The 20220-nt window shown below is 33.7% G+C and overlaps 1 protein-coding gene across 1 annotated transcript in view; it reads right to left on the bottom strand.

Moving 5' to 3' along the window:
• Positions 1 to 5858: 5858 nt before the first annotated feature.
• LOC124636625 (fatty acid synthase-like) overlaps positions 5859 to 20220 on the bottom strand; it is a 31653-nt gene continuing 17291 nt past the window's right edge. The window contains exons 15-39 of the mRNA XM_047172791.1: positions 19943 to 20124; positions 19338 to 19457; positions 19033 to 19142; positions 18641 to 18831; positions 18357 to 18517; positions 17977 to 18234; positions 17772 to 17889; positions 17468 to 17695; positions 16944 to 17387; positions 16720 to 16866; positions 16505 to 16608; positions 16270 to 16420; positions 15601 to 15781; positions 15030 to 15136; positions 14577 to 14741; positions 13937 to 14124; positions 13361 to 13516; positions 13021 to 13272; positions 11235 to 11370; positions 10758 to 10923; positions 9721 to 9871; positions 9306 to 9450; positions 8769 to 8945; positions 6903 to 7005; positions 5859 to 6455 (exon numbers count right to left, since the gene is read on the bottom strand). Coding sequence (XP_047028747.1) covers positions 5884 to 6455; positions 6903 to 7005; positions 8769 to 8945; positions 9306 to 9450; positions 9721 to 9871; positions 10758 to 10923; positions 11235 to 11370; positions 13021 to 13272; positions 13361 to 13516; positions 13937 to 14124; positions 14577 to 14741; positions 15030 to 15136; positions 15601 to 15781; positions 16270 to 16420; positions 16505 to 16608; positions 16720 to 16866; positions 16944 to 17387; positions 17468 to 17695; positions 17772 to 17889; positions 17977 to 18234; positions 18357 to 18517; positions 18641 to 18831; positions 19033 to 19142; positions 19338 to 19457; positions 19943 to 20124 — 4713 coding nt within the window. The 3' untranslated portion in view covers positions 5859 to 5883. The remainder of the gene's footprint in view (positions 6456 to 6902; positions 7006 to 8768; positions 8946 to 9305; positions 9451 to 9720; positions 9872 to 10757; positions 10924 to 11234; positions 11371 to 13020; positions 13273 to 13360; positions 13517 to 13936; positions 14125 to 14576; positions 14742 to 15029; positions 15137 to 15600; positions 15782 to 16269; positions 16421 to 16504; positions 16609 to 16719; positions 16867 to 16943; positions 17388 to 17467; positions 17696 to 17771; positions 17890 to 17976; positions 18235 to 18356; positions 18518 to 18640; positions 18832 to 19032; positions 19143 to 19337; positions 19458 to 19942; positions 20125 to 20220) is intronic.

Raw genomic sequence — 20220 nt, 5'->3', positions numbered from 1 at the left:
TTTGAAAACAAAAGACTAGCGATTGAAGTCACTGAAAGAGTTGAAAATTTGAATATATTTTGTTATTTGCCTTCTTAATAAACCTGTTGTATATCGGAGATATACGCGAGGCACAATTGATTTTGTATTGCGATATATGTGAATTTGTATATAATTAGTGGTATGCAAGCAGTTAAGTATTTATTTTTTATTCTTCACTTATCAAATTGTTTTAATGATTGTTTTTTACTTATGTAGTTAATTAGTAAAGTATTTTGCCAATCCTGCCAGCGTTCTACATGCCTTTTAGTAATAAGTTTTAAGTGTTCATTTTAATACCTGCTTTACGATTTAATATTTTTGTATAAACTCGTAAATAAGTTTTAATGCTTTAGTTTTTTATATGTGCAAAAGACGACTAACAGTTACGAGAAATAATACGAGCTGCTTTTATAGGTACTCCGTATTCGTAAATTGCTACTTTGTGTCAGACTAGTATGTTTCCAAGGTTTTGTTTTGTATCTGCCTTTATCATTCCTACAAAACAAAATAAGTTAGCTAGTAAGAAAGTTCTTGCGTTATAAAAGTCTTGATAATACATGTACTATGTAATAACAATCACATGGCAAATAGGTAGACATATAATCCCATTTACTGCTTTTTATGGCACTTTAAAAAAATATAAATTTCCAAGTAATTTTCAGCATTATTATTACATTTTGTACTTCAAAATAAATCAACTAAAAATATTGAAAATGCCATCCAAACCCATCATGTCATACTTTAAAATCAATATTATGAACAAACATAAACCAAAATGTTGTGTTAAAATAATATGTTGGTACTATTGCATACGAAATTATATAAAACACACACCCAGTTATTTAAATGATCACTTAGTAACTCTCGCCTATAATATTCGCACAAGAAATATCAAACGTTCTTTTGTGAATAAACAAAAAACATTAAAATTGGCCCTAATAGAAGGTTCTTTAAAGTATTTATAATTTAACAATATTTGTGCTTAGAAGTAGTGTTTTTTGTAGATATGTTGGTATAGTCTTTTTCGCTTGGAGTTAAAAACATTTTGAATTGCAAAAGTCATTAAACATCATCATCATCATCATCTGCCTAGTCTTTTCTCAAGTACCTATGTTGGGATCAGCTTTTAATCTGATAGAATTCGCGTATACTTGTATAATTTCCAGTAACATTACACTATATGGATAGGATGTTTATTCAGGAAACTAAAAGTTCATTTTTAAAGATCTAAAATAATAGCATACTTACAGCCAAAATACCTTTGCATTGCTATCAAAGAATTATACTAAAAATACAATAAGAGAGCTTTTATGACAGAAAACAATAAGACTTGCCATCATAGAATGGTGAAAACATTCGCAATCGAGACATGTAACAATTTGAATAACATGACCAGCCAATGTAGACACCTCATTAAAAGAGGAAATAAATAACTTTTGCTTCATGGTCTGAGCGTGTAGTGGCAATCAGGGAGGTAAAGTTACGCTGGATGTCATGGCAATATTGCAGCAAGGAAATGGAGACAAAAGAATGTAGATACGGCGTAAGAAGTAAGCTGTAGCGATGCTTATCTGACATATTGAAATATAGAGCGCATTTACTGCCTTCTTATGCACTACGAAGTTTGTTTTAAATCGAAACGATTATTGTTTATGTATACGAGTGATAATATCTGTAAAAATATTTTAATTTGTTTGTGAAGGATTAGCAAGTAATAATAGTGGTATTGAATCGATTTGAAAAACTCTTTAATATTTGGAAAGGTATACTATCCTCAGTTGACAAAGCCTATATTTTTATTAGTATATAGAAATTAAGTTCATCGGGACGCGGGTAAAATTGTGGCGAACAGGTAGCAGTAGGTATTTAAAACAATAATGCAAAAGAAAAAGCTGCCTGTTTTTGGATCGCGGTTAACGTCCGACATCAATTCAAATTAATATTGGTATTCAATAATGATCAAGATCTTCTTGGGTCTTATAGAGCATATAGTCTTAAGTAAAAAAAAATCTACTGCTTACTTACTGCTTGCCTAATTTTGCCCTTCATCTAAAAACTGGCAAAACCATCCCTCAAAACTTCGTATCATCATGAAACGAGTCCTCCTATTCAGATATCCATTTTGCTGAAAAATAAAACGGCAAATGAAGAGACAGTTTCAAGTGAAGTGGATTCATTAAATGAAGACATTGCTTTTAATAAAGCTGTCTTAATTACCGTTGCTATTTTTGTCCCGAAAGCGGAAAATGGACGTGTTCGTGTTAATTTTACTTTGAAGAAAATAAAATGTGTAATTGGTGCTTAAACATTGATAATACAAATAATTTATTGCCATTTTATCGTGAAAAGAGATGTCAAGTGGACCTCAGAAAGGTTTGGTTTCGTTTTTTATTTCCATTTCTTATTTCGTTTTTTGTTTATAAAAAATATAGTGTGTTTACATACCTGATGTCATGAAACTGGTTATTATTTCCCACATTAAAATTTGCTCTTCTTACAAGATCATCATAGAAAAAACTTAAGTTCTGGTTATAATTTGGTCTAGAATCTGTGATTGATATCGATTTTTTTCCATTTTTATAGGTAAATAAGTAATGCTCAAATAGGTAATTCTTCAATTTATGAATATGAATTTCAGACATGTTTTTTAGATCTTGTTATTTAAAAATTTTTATCCAAAATAAACTTTGAAGCTACAAAAATGTTAACTGATATTTGGTATATTAAATTGCCTACAAAAATGAAACAGCAGCTTCGATCTCAAACGCCCTGAATTCGCTGGGTTACATACGGTACTCTTAAATCAGGTGGAACCGACCCTACTAGGTTAGGCAGTGTGCTCATGCATCTCTCGAACCATTTACCTAATCCTTTAAAGTACGACTGAATTTTTCACGTAACCCATTTTACTGCACTTTTAAATAGCACTCCGGATTCAAAAATAGTTTTAGCAGAATTCTAAAATGGTTTAAACTTGTAAACTGGAAGATAGAGGTACTTGAAACGATAGTTTCAGTATCAAGTGGTATATCCTGCTTAGTCCAGTATTTTCGTAATAAAACGTGTACCTTATTTCCTTTAACAAACCTGTTTTTTGTTGTAACTTTTTCACAGTCTTTGAGTTGGTTTGGCTTTCTAAAAAACATGTTTTGCGCACGACGTTTTTCTGCTTTGATAACACATTTCTTAAGTTAATTGAAAATTGTTTTTGCTTAGATTGTGGACTGTTTTGAAAATGCAGTCATGGTAAGGTAAAGCCGCAGTGTTGGCATAGACGTGTGCTTTGAAAACCTGGTTAATATTTGTAACAGGTACTAAGGCTACTCTTTTAAAATTCTAAACTAATATAATACACAGGAAACCTTTTTTGTTTGTTTGTTGATTTATACACTAGAGGCTCTGACAATACTGAGCCGATTTAAAAAATTGTATCACTGTTAGGAAGGTACATTCTTTCCAAATAATATAGGCTGTATTCAAGATTGGGCAGAAGCTCCCACGGACGGACGGGGTGAAACCGCAGGAAAATGGCTAGAAATAAATATTGAACAAAATTATAAAACACCCGAAGACAAATAACACATTATCTACAACCAAAAATGCTTGTTCCAATGAATATTTATGAAACTATAAATATACTTTTGTTCGTTATTTACATCCACACAACGCAATTATCAGCTGATAAATGTTTCAATAATGGAAATTTACACCTTAACACCTCCCGTATTCTGGTTTCATGCAACATTCAATAATTTTATTTGTGTAAACTTTTATTATAAAACTGTTTTGATAACCCTCAAGTAGAATTTATATCAGATATTAAAATTAGAAATCTAACTCCCATAATATGATTTATATTTTTTTAATATAGAAAAGTACAATTCTAATATCGTTCTAATGCGTTCAATTTGTGTATAACGCTGCGTTCAAACCAAACTGACTGTCAGCCACCAAATGTCAGCGTCTATTCATTATTGCGCTTACCGTATCGTCGGTTAGATGTAAACCAAAAAGTGAATATGTCTGGAAATACAATAAACTGCGTGACGTTTGCTCACATTCGGCGGCTGACAACCATTTTAGTTTGAACTCAGCCTGAATATGCGTTATATTTATATAAGCAAACTGTTACTGTTACAGCCTTTTTATCGCCCCACGGATTGAGCATTAATCACCACGCTTGCTCAATGCGGTTGGTGATTTCAGACTATATAAGGAAAAGATAAAAAAATATACCCAAGGTATGGATAGCTGCACCTTCATTAACCGTTATGCGATTTTACTTTCAGTTCACCGACCGAATCAAACGCGATGTAAATAAGGATAATTATAAGGAAATTCGTGGGAACTTAATTGTTTTTCATCTGAGTATAAATTGCATCAACCGTTTAGGAACTCATTTATATTCAAATTAGATTTCACTTTTGTTTGAAATTTACAGCAAACTTTTGTATTTTTTACTGGCCTTTTAATCATTTAAGCATGATTTGTTTACTCTGATTTCGTGTATGTTATGTAGTAACATTCTCTGAATACATATTAATTTACTTTGTAAATATAATTATCTGTATGTTTAAAATTTTGTGATGACAAGTTGTGGTGTTTTTTACGGAACCACTCCAAAAATATGCACGCAAATACGCGCACAATAAAAAAAGTAAATAAAAAAAAAAAACGATCAAAGTTTCCACACCAGAGGTTTTCCGGTGTAAATCTTCTGGGTACCCTTAAATCGTACAGATAAGTCAACAAAGTTAGTTAAGATTGCCCAGCTTTTATGACATTATCTGCTTCAAGATCGCTACTCGAAGAACTTAGTTTTGAGGAATATTTTAATACTTATTTAGGTACTCACCTGGATATGTTTATTGTTTTTGTTGTAAATGTGGGTCATCTTTGTTTGGGCTTTCAATTGATAACACCATAGATAATTTTTCAGTATTAAACAGACCGTTTAGACTTCTGTTGAAACTGGATAGACTGGAAGCCGACCCCAACATAGTTGGGAAAACGGTTGAGACAGCCCGTTTATCGAAGAAGGCTATAAACTGCCTCTGACTAATTCCATCCTACATCGTTTGCATCGTACATTAGGACAATTCTTTGGTAGGCACATTCTCGTTAAAATTCAGTCTCCACTAAGTTAGAATTTTAAAAGAAAACAACTAAACTAAACTGAAATTCTCACCCAACCAGAAACAGCTCGATCCTTTCTAATCTTAAGACTTAGAGGTAAAACTGGATATTCTTTTTACATGAAAATTTTCCTTCTAAAATGAAGGTAAACTCCCCGAAGTGGCTTCAGCGGTTTCGTGGCCATTTAAAAATTCATTTCGTTATAAGGAAAATTGAGATTTTTAATAAAATGCAACGCAGAAACCTCTTGAGATAAAAATAGGACTTAATTGATTTTAAAATGTAGAAATCTTTGGCAAATTACCTAATCTTCTATACTTATATTCTGGAACCCGCAATTTCTTGTGCCCGTATTTTCAAAAGAGTTTACTGCAATTTCTGGCAGCCTTACATAATTTTTGTCCAAAAGTTTGTTTTTTTAATCGATACAATTCAGCTTTAAACTTTTTAGCTCACTAATTGCGTATCACAACTTGGTAACAAACTTTTCGTGGAAAACTTTGTTCAATTCTAAATCAATATGATGCCTGAACAGCAATTAAGAGTTTTTAAGCTTAATAATTAATTAACCTTAATCTTAAAAAAGCCTCTCAAAGTTTTGATTCAATGTCAATCATTTACTGATTGATTTTCTCCCTTTTTGTCTCTTAAAAGGATTAAAAAAATACATTAAACAATTTAAATTAAAATTATTTATTTACACCAGTACAAAACAAAATAAATAAACTACATCATTTTAAATGATTCCACCAGGTACGTATCACAAAGAACTTCTTTCTCGAACTCGGAAAGTAGGTCAGGAGCTAAGAACTTATTCACAATATTGGATACTCTGCAATCGTAGGGCGCTGATGCATGATCAGATTCTATTTGGAACACTTTCACTGGCTTCGTGGTATATTTCGATAGGTTGTAGTCTTCTGGGAGTGGCTTAGCCTTTGGATGTGGTATTCCTTTTATCAGAATTAATTCTGACTGCAGCTTCAAGTTTGGTTCATCCTGTCTTGCTTCAATGATCCTTCTATACGCTGCTTGAAGAATGGACGTCTTGTACTGGTTCGAATAGCTAGCCAGCCCTCTCAGTCTCCTAACACATGCCTTAATCTTCTCTGCCCAAGTCTCGGTTTCCTCTAAATCCTTCTTCAGTTCTTCGCTGTCTGTTCCAGTCATCAGCCGGTACATGTGTTCCGCAATGCTATTCTGCAGCTCAGTATCAGTTGAATGGCCGATGTAAGCGTCGAGTTGTTCTCTTAATGCATCTGGGCTGCTGTCCAAGCAATACACGGTTCCCACGCGACCTGATAAAAATACGTTCAAATAATTATTATCCAGATTATTGCGACAAGGGAATTTTAATTTTATGTTGTTGCAGTTAAGGTCCAAAACCGCAGAGTTGAGGATACAGAAGCGGTATCTTAATAGACAAGCAAGAGGATTTTTAGAAAATTAAAATGAACTCATAAAAGTCAAACTCTGAAATAATGCGACGCAAGGGATTCAATCCATAAAAGTCGTATCCCTTTGTTAATGTTGTCTTAATAATTTTAATATTATTTTCTGAAGAAAGGACAAAATGGAACTGAAATTCTTCGAAGGAATTTTTAATTTTACTTCCGAGAGAAGAGCTGCCAACGCGTAACGAGACATGGACGTTCTATTTTTATTTTGAGGAACAAACCTGGGGGGTAACGTTGAGCTAAAATTAGAAGATAATTAAAATATAATATAAAAAAATGGGTGCACACCTTCTTTCTCAAGTAGTGCAGCTAACTCTAGAGCAACATTAACGCCGAAAGAGTATCCGAGTAGGTAGAAGTTAGATTTCAGCTTGAACCTCTTCTTCATGAACTGTTAAAGAAAGTATGTAAATTGCTTTAATATTTTGTTTTTATAATTGCACACATTGTTAACAATTGATGTTAAAATAATTGCGAATAACCATAAAAGGGTCTGTTCGTTTTGCAAAAGTAAAAACAATTGCTCTTAAAATTATATGTGACAAACGAAGAAAATTGGTCACAAGATCAATTGTAATATTTACCTCATAACGAAGTTATTGTAATTTTTCTATTCTATTTTTACAAAGTTTTACTATACTATTGGTTACGTTTCTTTAGCAGATATTAAAATCATAACTAGGCAATAACTTATGTTAAACAATTCATTTTTCGAGTCATTGAATATTTATGATCAAATTTCACAAAATTTTGGAAAAGACAAACTTTAACAATCGAACTTCTTACAACATCAATTCATTTGTTCTTTCTTTTATTGGCAATCGAAGTTTTAACTGGAAAAATACTTATGTTCGATTCGATGTTAGAAAGAAGATGATGAATAACTTAAAATCAATTCGTAGTCCTCAATAATAAGAATAAATAATATTATATTGTTATCGGCAGGTGCCATAGTTCCCGTAGTTTCCCCATTCCTAGTCCACTAGCATCCCATCACAATAGCCCAAGTAGTTTCCATCCATAGTTAGCAATAGTTTAGCACAGAACCGGGGATTGTCCTTGGGTACATTTCTATAGTGTATACAGGGATAATCGTCGGTTTTGTGTCACCATTTCATTAAGGTTGTCTCAAAAGGGCTTCAGCGTGTTGGCTTCGGCCCCACGTTCACCTCCCAAAAATCCGGGACTCTATAGTCCCGAGGTCTGGTAGAGACATACAAGAGAATAAATAAAACTAAATGTCGTGGTGGCCTAGTTGGTACAGAACCAACCTCTCAAGTATGGATTCGATTCCTGACAAGTACCAATGAAACTTCAGAAAGTTTGTATGTAGGTACTTTCTAAGTGTTTATTGAACACTAATGACTGATTAAAGGTGAAAGAAAATATCTTGAGGCAAACTGGACTGAACCGAATCGAGCAAGCGTGGTGATTAACGCTCAATCCTTCTACGTGAGAGGAGGCATGGGCCCAGCAGTGGGCCAACAAAAAGTATGATGATGATGAAACTCAATGTAGTATACATTGTATTATGTACCAATCATTGTCTTTCAATAAAGAAGTCCAAAGTTCCTGCACCAGTGTTCCTTCAGAAATATCAATTGAATTAATTCAATCTTTTATAATAAAAGAGAACGACAACTGTTAGGCAACGATAGTACGGTTCGAGCAAGCACGAATGGCTCCCAATACTAGGTCAAAACGTTCAATACTTAATAAATATACGGGAAATTGTAGATGAATCGAGACGTTGGATTTTCTTTAGGAAATATAAAGAGTAAATGCAATATTTTTCGTGTTCGCTTGCAGGGATGAAAGAATTGTTTTCGATGTTCTGTTGGACTGGACAATGGGTATTGGAAAAGTTGGTAGATTTTTAATAATTCTGCTGCTGGATTTTTGTTTCTTTGTTAAAGTAAAATTCAATGATGTTGTTAGTAGAAAAGTTTTGGTACTTTGTTGTGGGTCAGTAACAAATGTTGTCGTGTAAAGAAGAATGTTATGGATAATTGTTGCAATATTCTTCAATAACCCCTACTAGTTACTAATATCTAATACTGAGAAAGCTATATAGTAGCACTGGGAAAGACTGCTTGATTAGTTTTCAACAAATAAATTAGGTACTACACTTTTTGGCATTATGTATCTTTTTACCTTTAGAATATTGCCAGCCATTTTCTGAATATTGTCATCAGCCATGTCAGGACCAAGCTGGAATGCCATAGCTTGCACTTTCAATCTTTCAGAAACTCGAGAAAAGATTTGGTGGTGACCTTCAAACCCTGGCACCAAAATCAGGTACGTTTCGTTTGGATCCAGTTCTTGTTCTTCCTAGAAAATTAAGTTATCAAATTACTAAATGTTCGTATTGTCGTTAGTGCAAACTTGGGAACTTAATATTATGTTTACAACTTATCCTTACTAGGTAATATAATAAATTAAAGTAACTTTGTTTGTTATGCTTGTTAAAACAGCGTCAGTGATTCAGAGGAAATTGGCTTGTAGCTCACGCTGCTAACCCACAGAGGGAGGAGTCATTTGATAATTCCCAATAAAAGAAAAGGATAGGCGTCTAGAGACGGAGGCAGCCCGCTTTTTATTTATATGCTAGAAAGTACATACTATCCACACGACTCAGAATACGACATGGGAAAAATACAAATATGCTTATAATAAAAGGTATATACAAACCTCAGAACCATTGCTTAGTTTAGTCGGCATTAACACCATGGGTTCCGTAGCCTTGCACTCGTCTTCATCAGTATATGTGTAAAATGCTCCGAGACCAGCATCGAACTTTGTATTATGTCTCTTCACAATAGTAAAGTTTTTCAAGCTAAAAACAAAAGAAAATATGGATGATTAAACATTAAAATTGTAAACAAAAGATTACTTTTATTTTTTTGTAAGGAAGGAATCTTGAAGGGATTTTAAATACAATAAACTACTTCTTATGAAAATAGTTTACCTCGCGGGTGAAACTGTGTTTTTTTTATATAAAATAGTTAAAGGAGTAATTAATCAAAAATTATGAATTGATGAAAAAATACTCCAAGTCCGTAAATAAAATAAGGTACAAAGGCAATTAAGTAAATTTTAATCTTACCTGGCAATATCGAGTTGTGATAGTTTCTCAGTAGATATAATCATATCATAAACTTTATGTAGAAGTTGCTTTATTTCTTGTAAGCCAATATCATTGACGTTCAGCCTTTCCAAGGTCAAGTTTTCGTCAATATCATCAATATGCTGCACTCCTATAAAAAAAAAAACTGATTTTATAAGGTTCCTAGGGAATTAGGAATTAATATACTTTACTTATCACAGGTTCAAAAAAGTCGTGGTGGCCTAGTGGGCAAAGAACCAACCTCTCGAGTATGAAGGCGCGGGTTCGATTCCAGGTCAGGTAAGTACCAATTTAACTTTTCTAAGTTTGTACGTACTTTATAGGTATATCTTAGTCACCAGTGACTGTGTTTCGGATGGCACGTTAAACTGTAGGTCCCGGCTGTCATTGAACATCCTTGGCAGTCGTTACGGGTAGTCAGAAGCCAGTAAGTCTGACACCAGTCTAACCAAGAGGTATTGGGTTGCCCGGGTAACTGGGTTGAGGAGGTCAGATAGGCAGTCGCTTCTTGTAAAGCACTGGTACTCAGCTGAATCCGGTTAGACTGGAAGCCGACCCCAACATAGTTGGGACAAGGCTCGGAAGATGGACTTATCATAGGTTCACGAAAATATATTGTTTTTTTCTTTTTTACTCATTAATCACTTGGGTAACTAAATGTAATGTAAATTAGAAAGAGTAATATAGTTTATAAATATAGTTATTAAATAAAACTTAATAAAGCTCTCTTCCTCTCTACTTTATTTTTACTTTTAGTTTTAGTCTCTCCTACTTTTACTTTTAGTTTTACTTTGCTGTGCCCGACAGGGTCCATGATGATCTCATAATTCATAATTTACCACCTAAGAAACACATTGTGGAATGCAATAAATAAATTGAGAATTGAGTATTGAGTTTTCAGTAAAAAAATGTATACATTTAATATGAATGATACACACACATTTCTATTTGGCAAAATATAATTTATCTTTCTTATTGACTTTAGTTAAAACGCAATAAAAAAAAACTTTACTTACCAATAATTTTGGCGACTTTTTCGAGGAAATCATAATTGTTTTGTTTCTTCAAATCAAATGTCACGACATTCGTGTAATTCAGTTTCAAACTAGTTTCCAAACCGTTCATAACTGTTGACAGTTTCTGTGGTCGTGTTTTCGTTTCATTGTTTACATTATTATCGAACTGTAATACAATAAAGACATTATTATTTCTGCTTTGTCAAAGAAAGTTAAAATTATAGTTATTGCCAACATATTGAGTACTAGCTCAAAAAAAAACATTTCGTTACAAAGGGTACTTGAACTTTACAAGCTTTATTGCGTATGTGAAAGATTTGTACGTGCTATCAATAAACGTCAATCGTCATTTGTTAATTTTCTACCAACAATAATTGGGTATCATAAACATCTCAAACTCCTACTGACACCAATATCATTTTTCTATCCTTACTTCCAAATGAAATGCAAATATTGGAATAACTAGACTGGCAATACCTCAGTGACTGCGTGACTGCGGAACGCGAGAGCGGGTAAGCGCGCGTCATTACGAGCTTCGCATATTTTCTCCATCGCTTCTACTGCATATGCATCGCTTGCACTAGTAGAAGAATTGTTCAGGACTACGAAATGCCTGTTGAAGTAATTTTTTTAATTAGTTTATGAAAGGTAAAATAAAAATTCCCCAAAATATTGACCCTTCAAAACTTACTCCGTCTTACCACAAAAACTTTTTAACGTCAGTTTAAGACTTGTCTAAAAAAATGTCAAATTATGACGTTGACATATGGTTCATTTTGGAGCCACATTTTTTTTAGACAAGTGTAAAACAGTGGTTAAAGTTTTTGTAGTAAGGCCACTTATGTTTTATTTTTGCTAGGAAGAAAAAGTGACGCAATTAACTGTAAAGCTTTGGTTTCCTAGGAAAGCGGTGCCGTCATATAGCGGCCGTAATACAGCGGTGAATGACGTCACCAGAACGTTGTCTATGTAAACAAAATGGGGCGGTTTCCTAGAGAGCGGTAAAGCTTGGGTTTCCTAGGAAAGCGGTGACGTCATATAGCGGCCGTCATATTACGGACGCAAATAGACGGTCGTCTTTACGGTGATGACATGTGGAAAGTTCTACGGCCGTTTTAACACACCGTCATAAACTTTTTGTTAGTTGTATCATACTTACTAACCTGTTTTATTTAATATTTCTCAAATTACACGACACCAATTCTGTTTTAGTTGTCTTTTTCTATAATCTTTACTTTTTATATTATATATTGCTTCGTGGTTACGAACGAAATCTAGTAAAATTTCGTCGTCCTCGCTGCTCCAAGAGTTGTAACAAATTTTTGACGTTGTTCCGAAAAAAAACACAAATACGTATTAAAAAAGCTTCACCGCTTTCAATAAAACGTTCACCAAACTATCTGACACCGTCAAGATGGCCGTCATGCAAATGGCGGCACCGCTTTTTGAAGTTACGGTGTCAGTTACCGCTCTCTAGGAAACCGCCCCATTTTGTTGACATAGACAACGTTCTGGTGACGTCATTCACCGCTGTATTACGGCCGCTATATGACGGCACCGCTTTCCTAGGAAACCAAAGCTTAACTGACGCCGTAACTTCAAAAAGCGGTGCCGCCATTTGCATGACGGCCGTCTTGACGGTGTCAGATAGTTTGGTGAACGTTTTATTGAAAGCGGTGAAACTTTTTTAATACGTATTTGTGTTTTTTTTTTCGGAACAACGTCAAAAATTTGTTACAACTCTTGGAGCAGCGAGGTCGACGAAATTTTAATAGATTTCGTTCGTAACCACGAAGCAATATATAATATAAAAAGTAAAGATTATAGAAAAAGTCAACTAAAACAGAATTGGTGTCGTGAAATTTGAGAAATATTAAATAAAACAGGTTAGTAAGTATGATACAACTAACAAAAAGTTTATGACGGTGTGTTAAAACGGCCGTGGAACTTTCCACATGTCATCACCGTAAAGACGACCGTCTATTTGCGTCCGTAATATGACGGTCGCTATATGACGGCACCGCTTTCCTAGGAAACCCAAGCTTTAGGCTCAAGTTCACCGACAACATAAGCACTAGTTTTCTTGAAATAACTGCTTACTTTTACGTTGTCCGTTAACTTGGGCCTTAGAGTTGTTGTGCTATTTTTTTTTCGCAGTAACAAAAAAATATAATTTAAGTATTTTCCCAAGAAAAAAGACCTTTTTATCCTACGTAACATCATATAAAACCGCCGTAGAAACACGAATCCTATTGATACTTACTTCAAATTATTACAAAGCTTCCTAGAAGACACGTCTAAGCTGGCAACAACTTGAACGTCGTTATTAAATTTCTGTAACATATTTTCTGGTTCCAATGTTAGTTCTTTGGTCTCCGTACTATAATTTTGAACAACAAAAATGCCGAACACAGGAGCCATTTTTGTTCCTCTTTTGATTAAATTGATACATTCCTTGTCAGATGTTAAATTTTCAGACGAAATTTTCACTGATACATTGAGGTTTTTCCAGGACCTTGAAAAGTAATAAAAAATTATGGTTATAAAGTCACCCAAAAAATATTTTTAAAGGTATAAAATTCTTATTAGTATGTAAAACTTACGTCAATTTAATATGCAAATACCCAGTCAAAGAATTAGGATTTACGTGTAACAATAGTTTTCTAACACCACGTTTCACTAGTCGGTCAGCCACTTCGATACCAAACTTAGTATCGCCACATACAACTATGTACGTCCCTTCGGCAGAATACTTGAACCTAGAATATAATAGTATTTTTTTATGTATAAATGATAATAAATAATTCTAATAAAAAAAGTATCTTTAATCTCCAGTTAAATATATAAAAAAAACCTTTTTAATTCATACAATAAATTGTACACAGATTTAACTGAATATAGGTTATACAAACACAGAGTCTGCAAGTTTTTTGTTTTTATACATTGGTTATCTCTAAAACTACTGAATGTATCAAAAAAATTCTGTTAGATACCTTCAATCTTCTTTTGTTTTAGTACCTTTTGCAGTTTATGTTAAATGATATAATAAGCTCTCTAGCTTATAATCATTTTGCATTCCATTCTGGCTCTCTAGCCAGAATGGAATGCAAAAAGATTATGATGAAAATTGATATACCGAAATGTATAGGTAAAGATACTAAAAAAAAAAAAAAAGTTACCTGGGAGTGACGTTTAGCACTTCATCAGAAACTTGGACATCTGTCATATTTATCAACACGTTGCCACTGAACAGCTTCAGTGATTGGAGTCTAAAAGCCCTGGACACGTCTTTTGGAGAATACACCACTCGATGCAAAGGTCTTACAATACCTTTTGTGATACCTTCAGCAATCTGATATTGGAGTTTCTGAAAAACAAATTCATATTTAACTTTTATATAATAAAAAAAAAAATAGCTGTCTTTAATATTTTTGCTTCTAAATGAAAATGTACAATTATTCATTAAAATACATATTAATTAAATTTATTTTATGCAATGTACCCACTATACCTATATACACACTTAAACTACTTATCTTTATACAAATCTAAAAATAAATACTATATACAAAATATGTACAAATATTAAATTTTAAAATATAAATATATAAAAATACTTCTAGAATATAAAAAAATTGCTGGTCACCGATATCGGGCACAGAGTCCATGTTACTGAAGGTTAGGGCTCTAGATACAGAAACGTCCTTAAAATAAGAATTGTCATTATTCTTAGCATAATGGAGCATTCTTATTTGCAGTAATATAGTGTAAAAAATAATAAATGCATTATAATTGGTAATTAAATAATAATGTTCTTACCTTCTTTTCGTCAGCATATTCAGGTTTGAATAAACTCGCTGGCCGAAGGGATTTATAATGCCTTGCATCCAACAAGTAGGACAAACCGAAGTCAACATTATTTTTCATATCGTCTTCACTAAGGTCAAATACGTATCCTTCTATCGCCACACATTTCATGGCCGACTAAAAGAAAGGAATAATTAATAAATCTTATTTCCATTTTCAGTCTTGTAATTTACACTTTTATGTTTTTTTTAATGATATATAATAAATAAATTAAATAAATATCGGGATACCTGTTGACGTGTTAACTTATGTTAGTGGTACTAACACAACAAATGAACGACATATTTTATTCATATTTGTAAGTACATATTCTGTATAACACCCTTTCGTTTCTATGAAAGTAGCCTCCCATAAGAAGGTAGCTATGATAATGGAATTTCTAAAATCGAGGCAATTTCTACTTACATCTCGCACCTCTCCACTGGCACAATTGATAACAATACTGCATTGCGACTTCGAATTCCTGATGACCGTACCGTGAGAATCCGTTGGGTCACAATTAATGTTTTTCTCTAAAACATGACAGCTTTGTTAATGCATCACTAAGCAAAAGACTGCCCGGCAGTGGGACAGCATAGGCGAAGAAAAAAAAATATCAGTAAACGGAGTAAACGTAATAATTGGCAATACAACAGGGATGAGTCAAAAGTTTTGAGATTAAACTTAGTATTTCTGCAAACTGCAAACTTTTAGTCGGCCGATACTTTGTTCGGACTCATAAATCAGTATGGAAATGTATGGTACCACGCATATAAGAACGATCAGGTATATAGCCGGTATCAGACCGACTAAAAAGATTGATTAAATTGTATTAAAAAAAATATTACTTTTTTCCAACATTTGGATCAACTGTCGGCCGACTGTTTAGTTTGCAGTGTGCTGTGCATACTCTAAGGGCTAATAAATACATGGGAATCATAATAAATAGTCCATCTACGAAATCATAAACTTAAAACATATATAGTGAAAGGCTTACCAATAAGTTGTGGGAACATTTTGAGTAACATCTCTTTTTTCTTTGCATTTTCAACACTAGCGTATATTGGGTATCCCAAATGCAGAATTAAAGATATCATCGCCTGACCAAAAGGTTCTGTTGCTCTATTTATAAACACTGATACTTCTCTCACCGTGCTTTTCACATTAAGGATTAAGTTCTGTAAAGTATTAACAATGTTAATAAACTGTGAAAAAAATCATTTAATTTTCACGCTTTATGCTAATCTACAGAATTGTATACAATAATGACTAATGACCCATGACCACGCCTCGACAAACGTAGTGTAGGACGTCCTCAGGCACGGTGGAGTGATGACTTGCGCAAGACGGCTGGCAGGAGCTGGATGCGAAAAGCCGAAAATCGATCTCAGTGGCGTGCACTTGGAGAGGCCTATTTCCAGCAGTGGACTGCGATAGGCTGATGATGATGATGATGTATACAAGAAAGTCGTGTTAGTTACACTACTTATAAATAACTCAAGAATGGCTTAATAGTTTAAGATGACATTAGAGGATAGGCAGCTTAGAGCTTAGAAAGACATGCAGGCGAAAGCGAGTCTTTGATCAAATTAATAATTGTAATCATAATCATCATCTATCTAGGTAGCTGCGTACCAACTCATAAAAAAAAATCTTAGAATCTTACCGTACAGTAATAAGCGTTAAGATAAGCCAGTGGCACAGTAGCGGCGTCTTCTAAGGTCCAATGCTCAGGAACTGGCCACAACAGTGATGGATCAGCCTGAACTACACTACCCATTGCTCCTTCGGGAACTACTCCCATGACTCTTTCACCACTAGAGAAAAATACATCATCTCAATTACGATTATCACATACATTATAAACAAATGCAGATGAACATAACTTATATGAAACATACTTAATATTGATGCCGCTAAACTCTTTTCCAAAGCCTTTGGTAACATCTAGAGAAGTTCCAATTGCGTTTTCTGCATCTTCATTTGAAATTCCGACATACGACACCTGTAAAACAGCATTCATATCATTTTCTGTATTTTTTATAGTAAGATCTTGAGTTTTACCGGCATTAAAACCAGCCTTTGTGTGTTCAAAAGAAATATTACTAAGTCTTACATGAACTGTTGTATTGCTCACAACTTTTTCAGGTACTTCAACCCATTTCAAAGAATCAAGATCTCCAGGCACTGTACTGACTAAAGAAATGTTGCTTAAATTGGCATTTTTAGAAGCCGGTATGCTGTAGTAGCCTCCCCATAGTCCCTAAAAAGCAAATGTCAATTAGAATAACTTTCTGTTGAAATCTAGGACACTACGAGTCATACAGGGGTCATATTTACCTTCTTCAGAACATTAATGGCTAAATTCTTTTGCATTTGATGTTTGAAAATGTCAGAGTCTGTGTTAGAGTTGGTCACATCATCATCGTCGACTAATATCAATCCTATTTTATCGCCATAATCTTCTCGAAGATTCTTGACCATACTTAAGGTACCTGAATAAGGTTGCCTGTCTGATACTAAGACGACTTTTCTTGTCTTTTCTATGTCTGAACGAACTCTTGAAACCCAAGTAAACTTGTCATCAGTGCTTATTGGTATATAGGTAATATTCTCACTATCACCGGTGTTGACTGTGTTTACTAAAACTAATGTATAAGTTTTGGTACTCATTGTTGCTATAACGTTAAATAATTTATATTTTGGATAGATCCTGGCAGATGCATTTTCAACTGACAAAATGAACGCGGATTTCGGTACTAGTCTTGACATTGTTTCCATTTTCTGAAAAATATACAGTGTCATATTAATTTCAATATTACTGGAGATCGATTAATTAAAGGTTTTTGGCGTAAACAACTCACATGATCGTCTTCTAACAAATTGTCGACTACAAAAACAGCAGGAGCCTCTTCTTTATCTTTATTTGATCCAGTAAGGATAAATTCTTTATCAGGAATTTCATCTGTTACTTCCTTGAGAACATCAGATATTTCTGGATAATCCATTGAAAACAGTTGAGACATTCTTATTTCATTTTGTACAGTATTTTCAGCCACAATTTGCATGTTCACGTGAAGAGCTGATTTGAGCTACAATAAAACAATGTTTATTGAAAGAACTGAATTACTAGCATCTTCTTATGTGAATCAGTTTTGTAACACTTACGTCAATTTTGCCTTGGAGAATATGAGGTACAAAACATTTAGTTTGAATGATGTCAGGATCAGTGTCGACGACTGGTTTATCAACATAAGCAGCACCTTCAATTTCTATTCCACCACATCTAGAGAATAAGACATCTACATTACTTTCTATTATTCAGGAATTTAATGCAAAATTAGGATGTACAATATCTGGATTATGGCGTTACCTTGTTCTTTTGTATACATCATAGTACTCGGCTACTAAATATTTATCACTATGTACATTCTTATTATTGGCTTTCCAATGATTATCAAGGTTGATAGTGAGTTTGTTAATACGATTTAATTTTGATATTCCATTGTGGTCTCTTTGTAGCACATTGAATTGTATAAGGGAGTCGATAAGTAGAATCCATTCTTCTGTGTATTTGATATTTGCTGTTGATAAATTCGATGCTATCGAATGGATTGTTTGGAACATATCCCTGAAAAAAAAATAGGTTTGAGATGTGATAATCTTTGTATAACTGTGTCTTTGGGTGTCAACCAACTACGTAATTCACTGCTATTTTTACTAAATGCACAATTTAGTTTTCCTCATACTTACTCATATAAATATCCTCTCATGCAAAGGGTTTGGTATATATCTTCAGTATTAAGAAGAGGGCTCTTGTCATCTGTTATTTTTTCTAGTTCGCGTGCTTTCACGTTTTTAAGATCCAGTTCATTTATGTAGCCTGTAGCTACTGTTGATAGGTTATGGGTTATCTGTAAATTAGGAACTCATTACTAAGTATCAAGCTCTAGTCTTGTATCATAATTATGTATCTATGCACTTTTTATGCAATTTGAGGGTATCCAGTTCTTATTTTCATTTAATTTAAAACTTACTTCAAAATATTGTTTTCCTTTATAAATCATAACACCGAGCTTGAGAGGTTCGTCGGCCTTTATTTCAACTTCCTCATTGAAATGCACGTCTGTGAATTCAATCGACATGGTTCTGTAGTCGACGCCTTTGTACATTGCAAAAGTTTCCCAAACAACCGTCAACAATGCTGCTTCGGGGAACACATAGGCACCTGAAATAATAAAAGTAATAGATTCAAAGCTGGCACGGTGTAGTAAGAAATGAATAACACATAAAATGTGAAATGTTGGATATTTTTTTGTTTTTAAATTAAATCATGGACTCTCGTTTAGAAGTAAAAACTTAACTCCAACATTATGACATTGTTTTACTGTTTCGTAATATCTGTGTTTATCTGAATTCTGATACTCACCATCCCTTTTGTAATATTTAAAGAATTTGTAGTCGTCATCATAGATAGATAAGACAAAGTCTCTGCTAGCTGCAGTAATCCTATTCTTTGCATTATATCTCGCTAGGGGCCTGAAATAAAGACGAAACGTTAACTTTTGTTTTGATCAAATTAAGTGGTTAAAACCGAGCTTATAAAATGATAATCAACAGTCTAGAACAAAAATTAAGTTTAAACTGTTGAATTTAACATCAAAATAAGCTTAAACATGCATGCCTTTTTTAAAGCATCGTTGAAGTTTATAAAAGTGGAAAAAAATAATTTACCATTTTTCGCTGTGTTCCCACTTCACTAAATGGGATAGTAGTGGAGTTTCTGTGGCTACAGGATATTCTACTCTTGGATAGAGTGACTTGACTTTTGGTGTGAGGCCCAAAAAGTATAATCTAAAAACAAAATCATAATAAATAAGAAGCTTGCGTCTATGAACCGCATTCCTTGGATAAAATCAATCAGAATCAAGATTTTCTTTCAAAAAAATTGCTAACAACCGGGTCAACTATCGGCCGACTGTATAGTCTGTAGTGTATGGATACATTACGTCATTTATAGTTCGGCCATTCAGAGAATGCGTTCCTGACACGTCGCGATTGAACTGACGACGTAACTTTGCAATGGCGTTGCAGTTACGATAAAAATATTTTTGCTGGTTGTTTACCGTTTTAACAATTGAGGAGCATTAAAACAACATTATTATATCAATAATCAATGAATGTAGTTACGTCGTCAGTTCAATCGCGACGTGTCAGGAACGCATTCTCTGAATGGCCGAACTATAATGAGAGACAGTGATATGACTTCCCAATTAAATTTTAATATTTTTGTTTCTATTATCAACCATCTTATTGATGGAAACCATATATTTACTTACTTTCCAACAGCTTCCAACAAAAACTTCACAGGATTGGGGTTACCGCGTCTGGTTAGTGGTACATGATTACATTTGTCCAAAGAACGCTTCAGAATGGCTTGCAGAAGACCGTGCGGAGCTATTTCAATCATTATAGCATTTTCTGATATAAGCTTCGATGCCTCTTCGAAAAGCACTGAATTCTGTTAGAAAAAATATATAAACCTTAGATAATTACTGTCCCTTTCTTCAAGAAGATTTTCAGGCCAATTATACATACGCACTTATTGAAAATTAAT

The sequence above is a fragment of the Helicoverpa zea genome, chromosome 14 (assembly GCF_022581195.2).
Source record: "Helicoverpa zea isolate HzStark_Cry1AcR chromosome 14, ilHelZeax1.1, whole genome shotgun sequence".
In the NCBI taxonomy this organism is placed as follows: domain Eukaryota; kingdom Metazoa; phylum Arthropoda; class Insecta; order Lepidoptera; family Noctuidae; genus Helicoverpa; species Helicoverpa zea.
The sequence above is the reverse complement of the archived record's forward strand: the minus strand, read 5'-3'. Positions and strand labels throughout refer to the sequence as shown.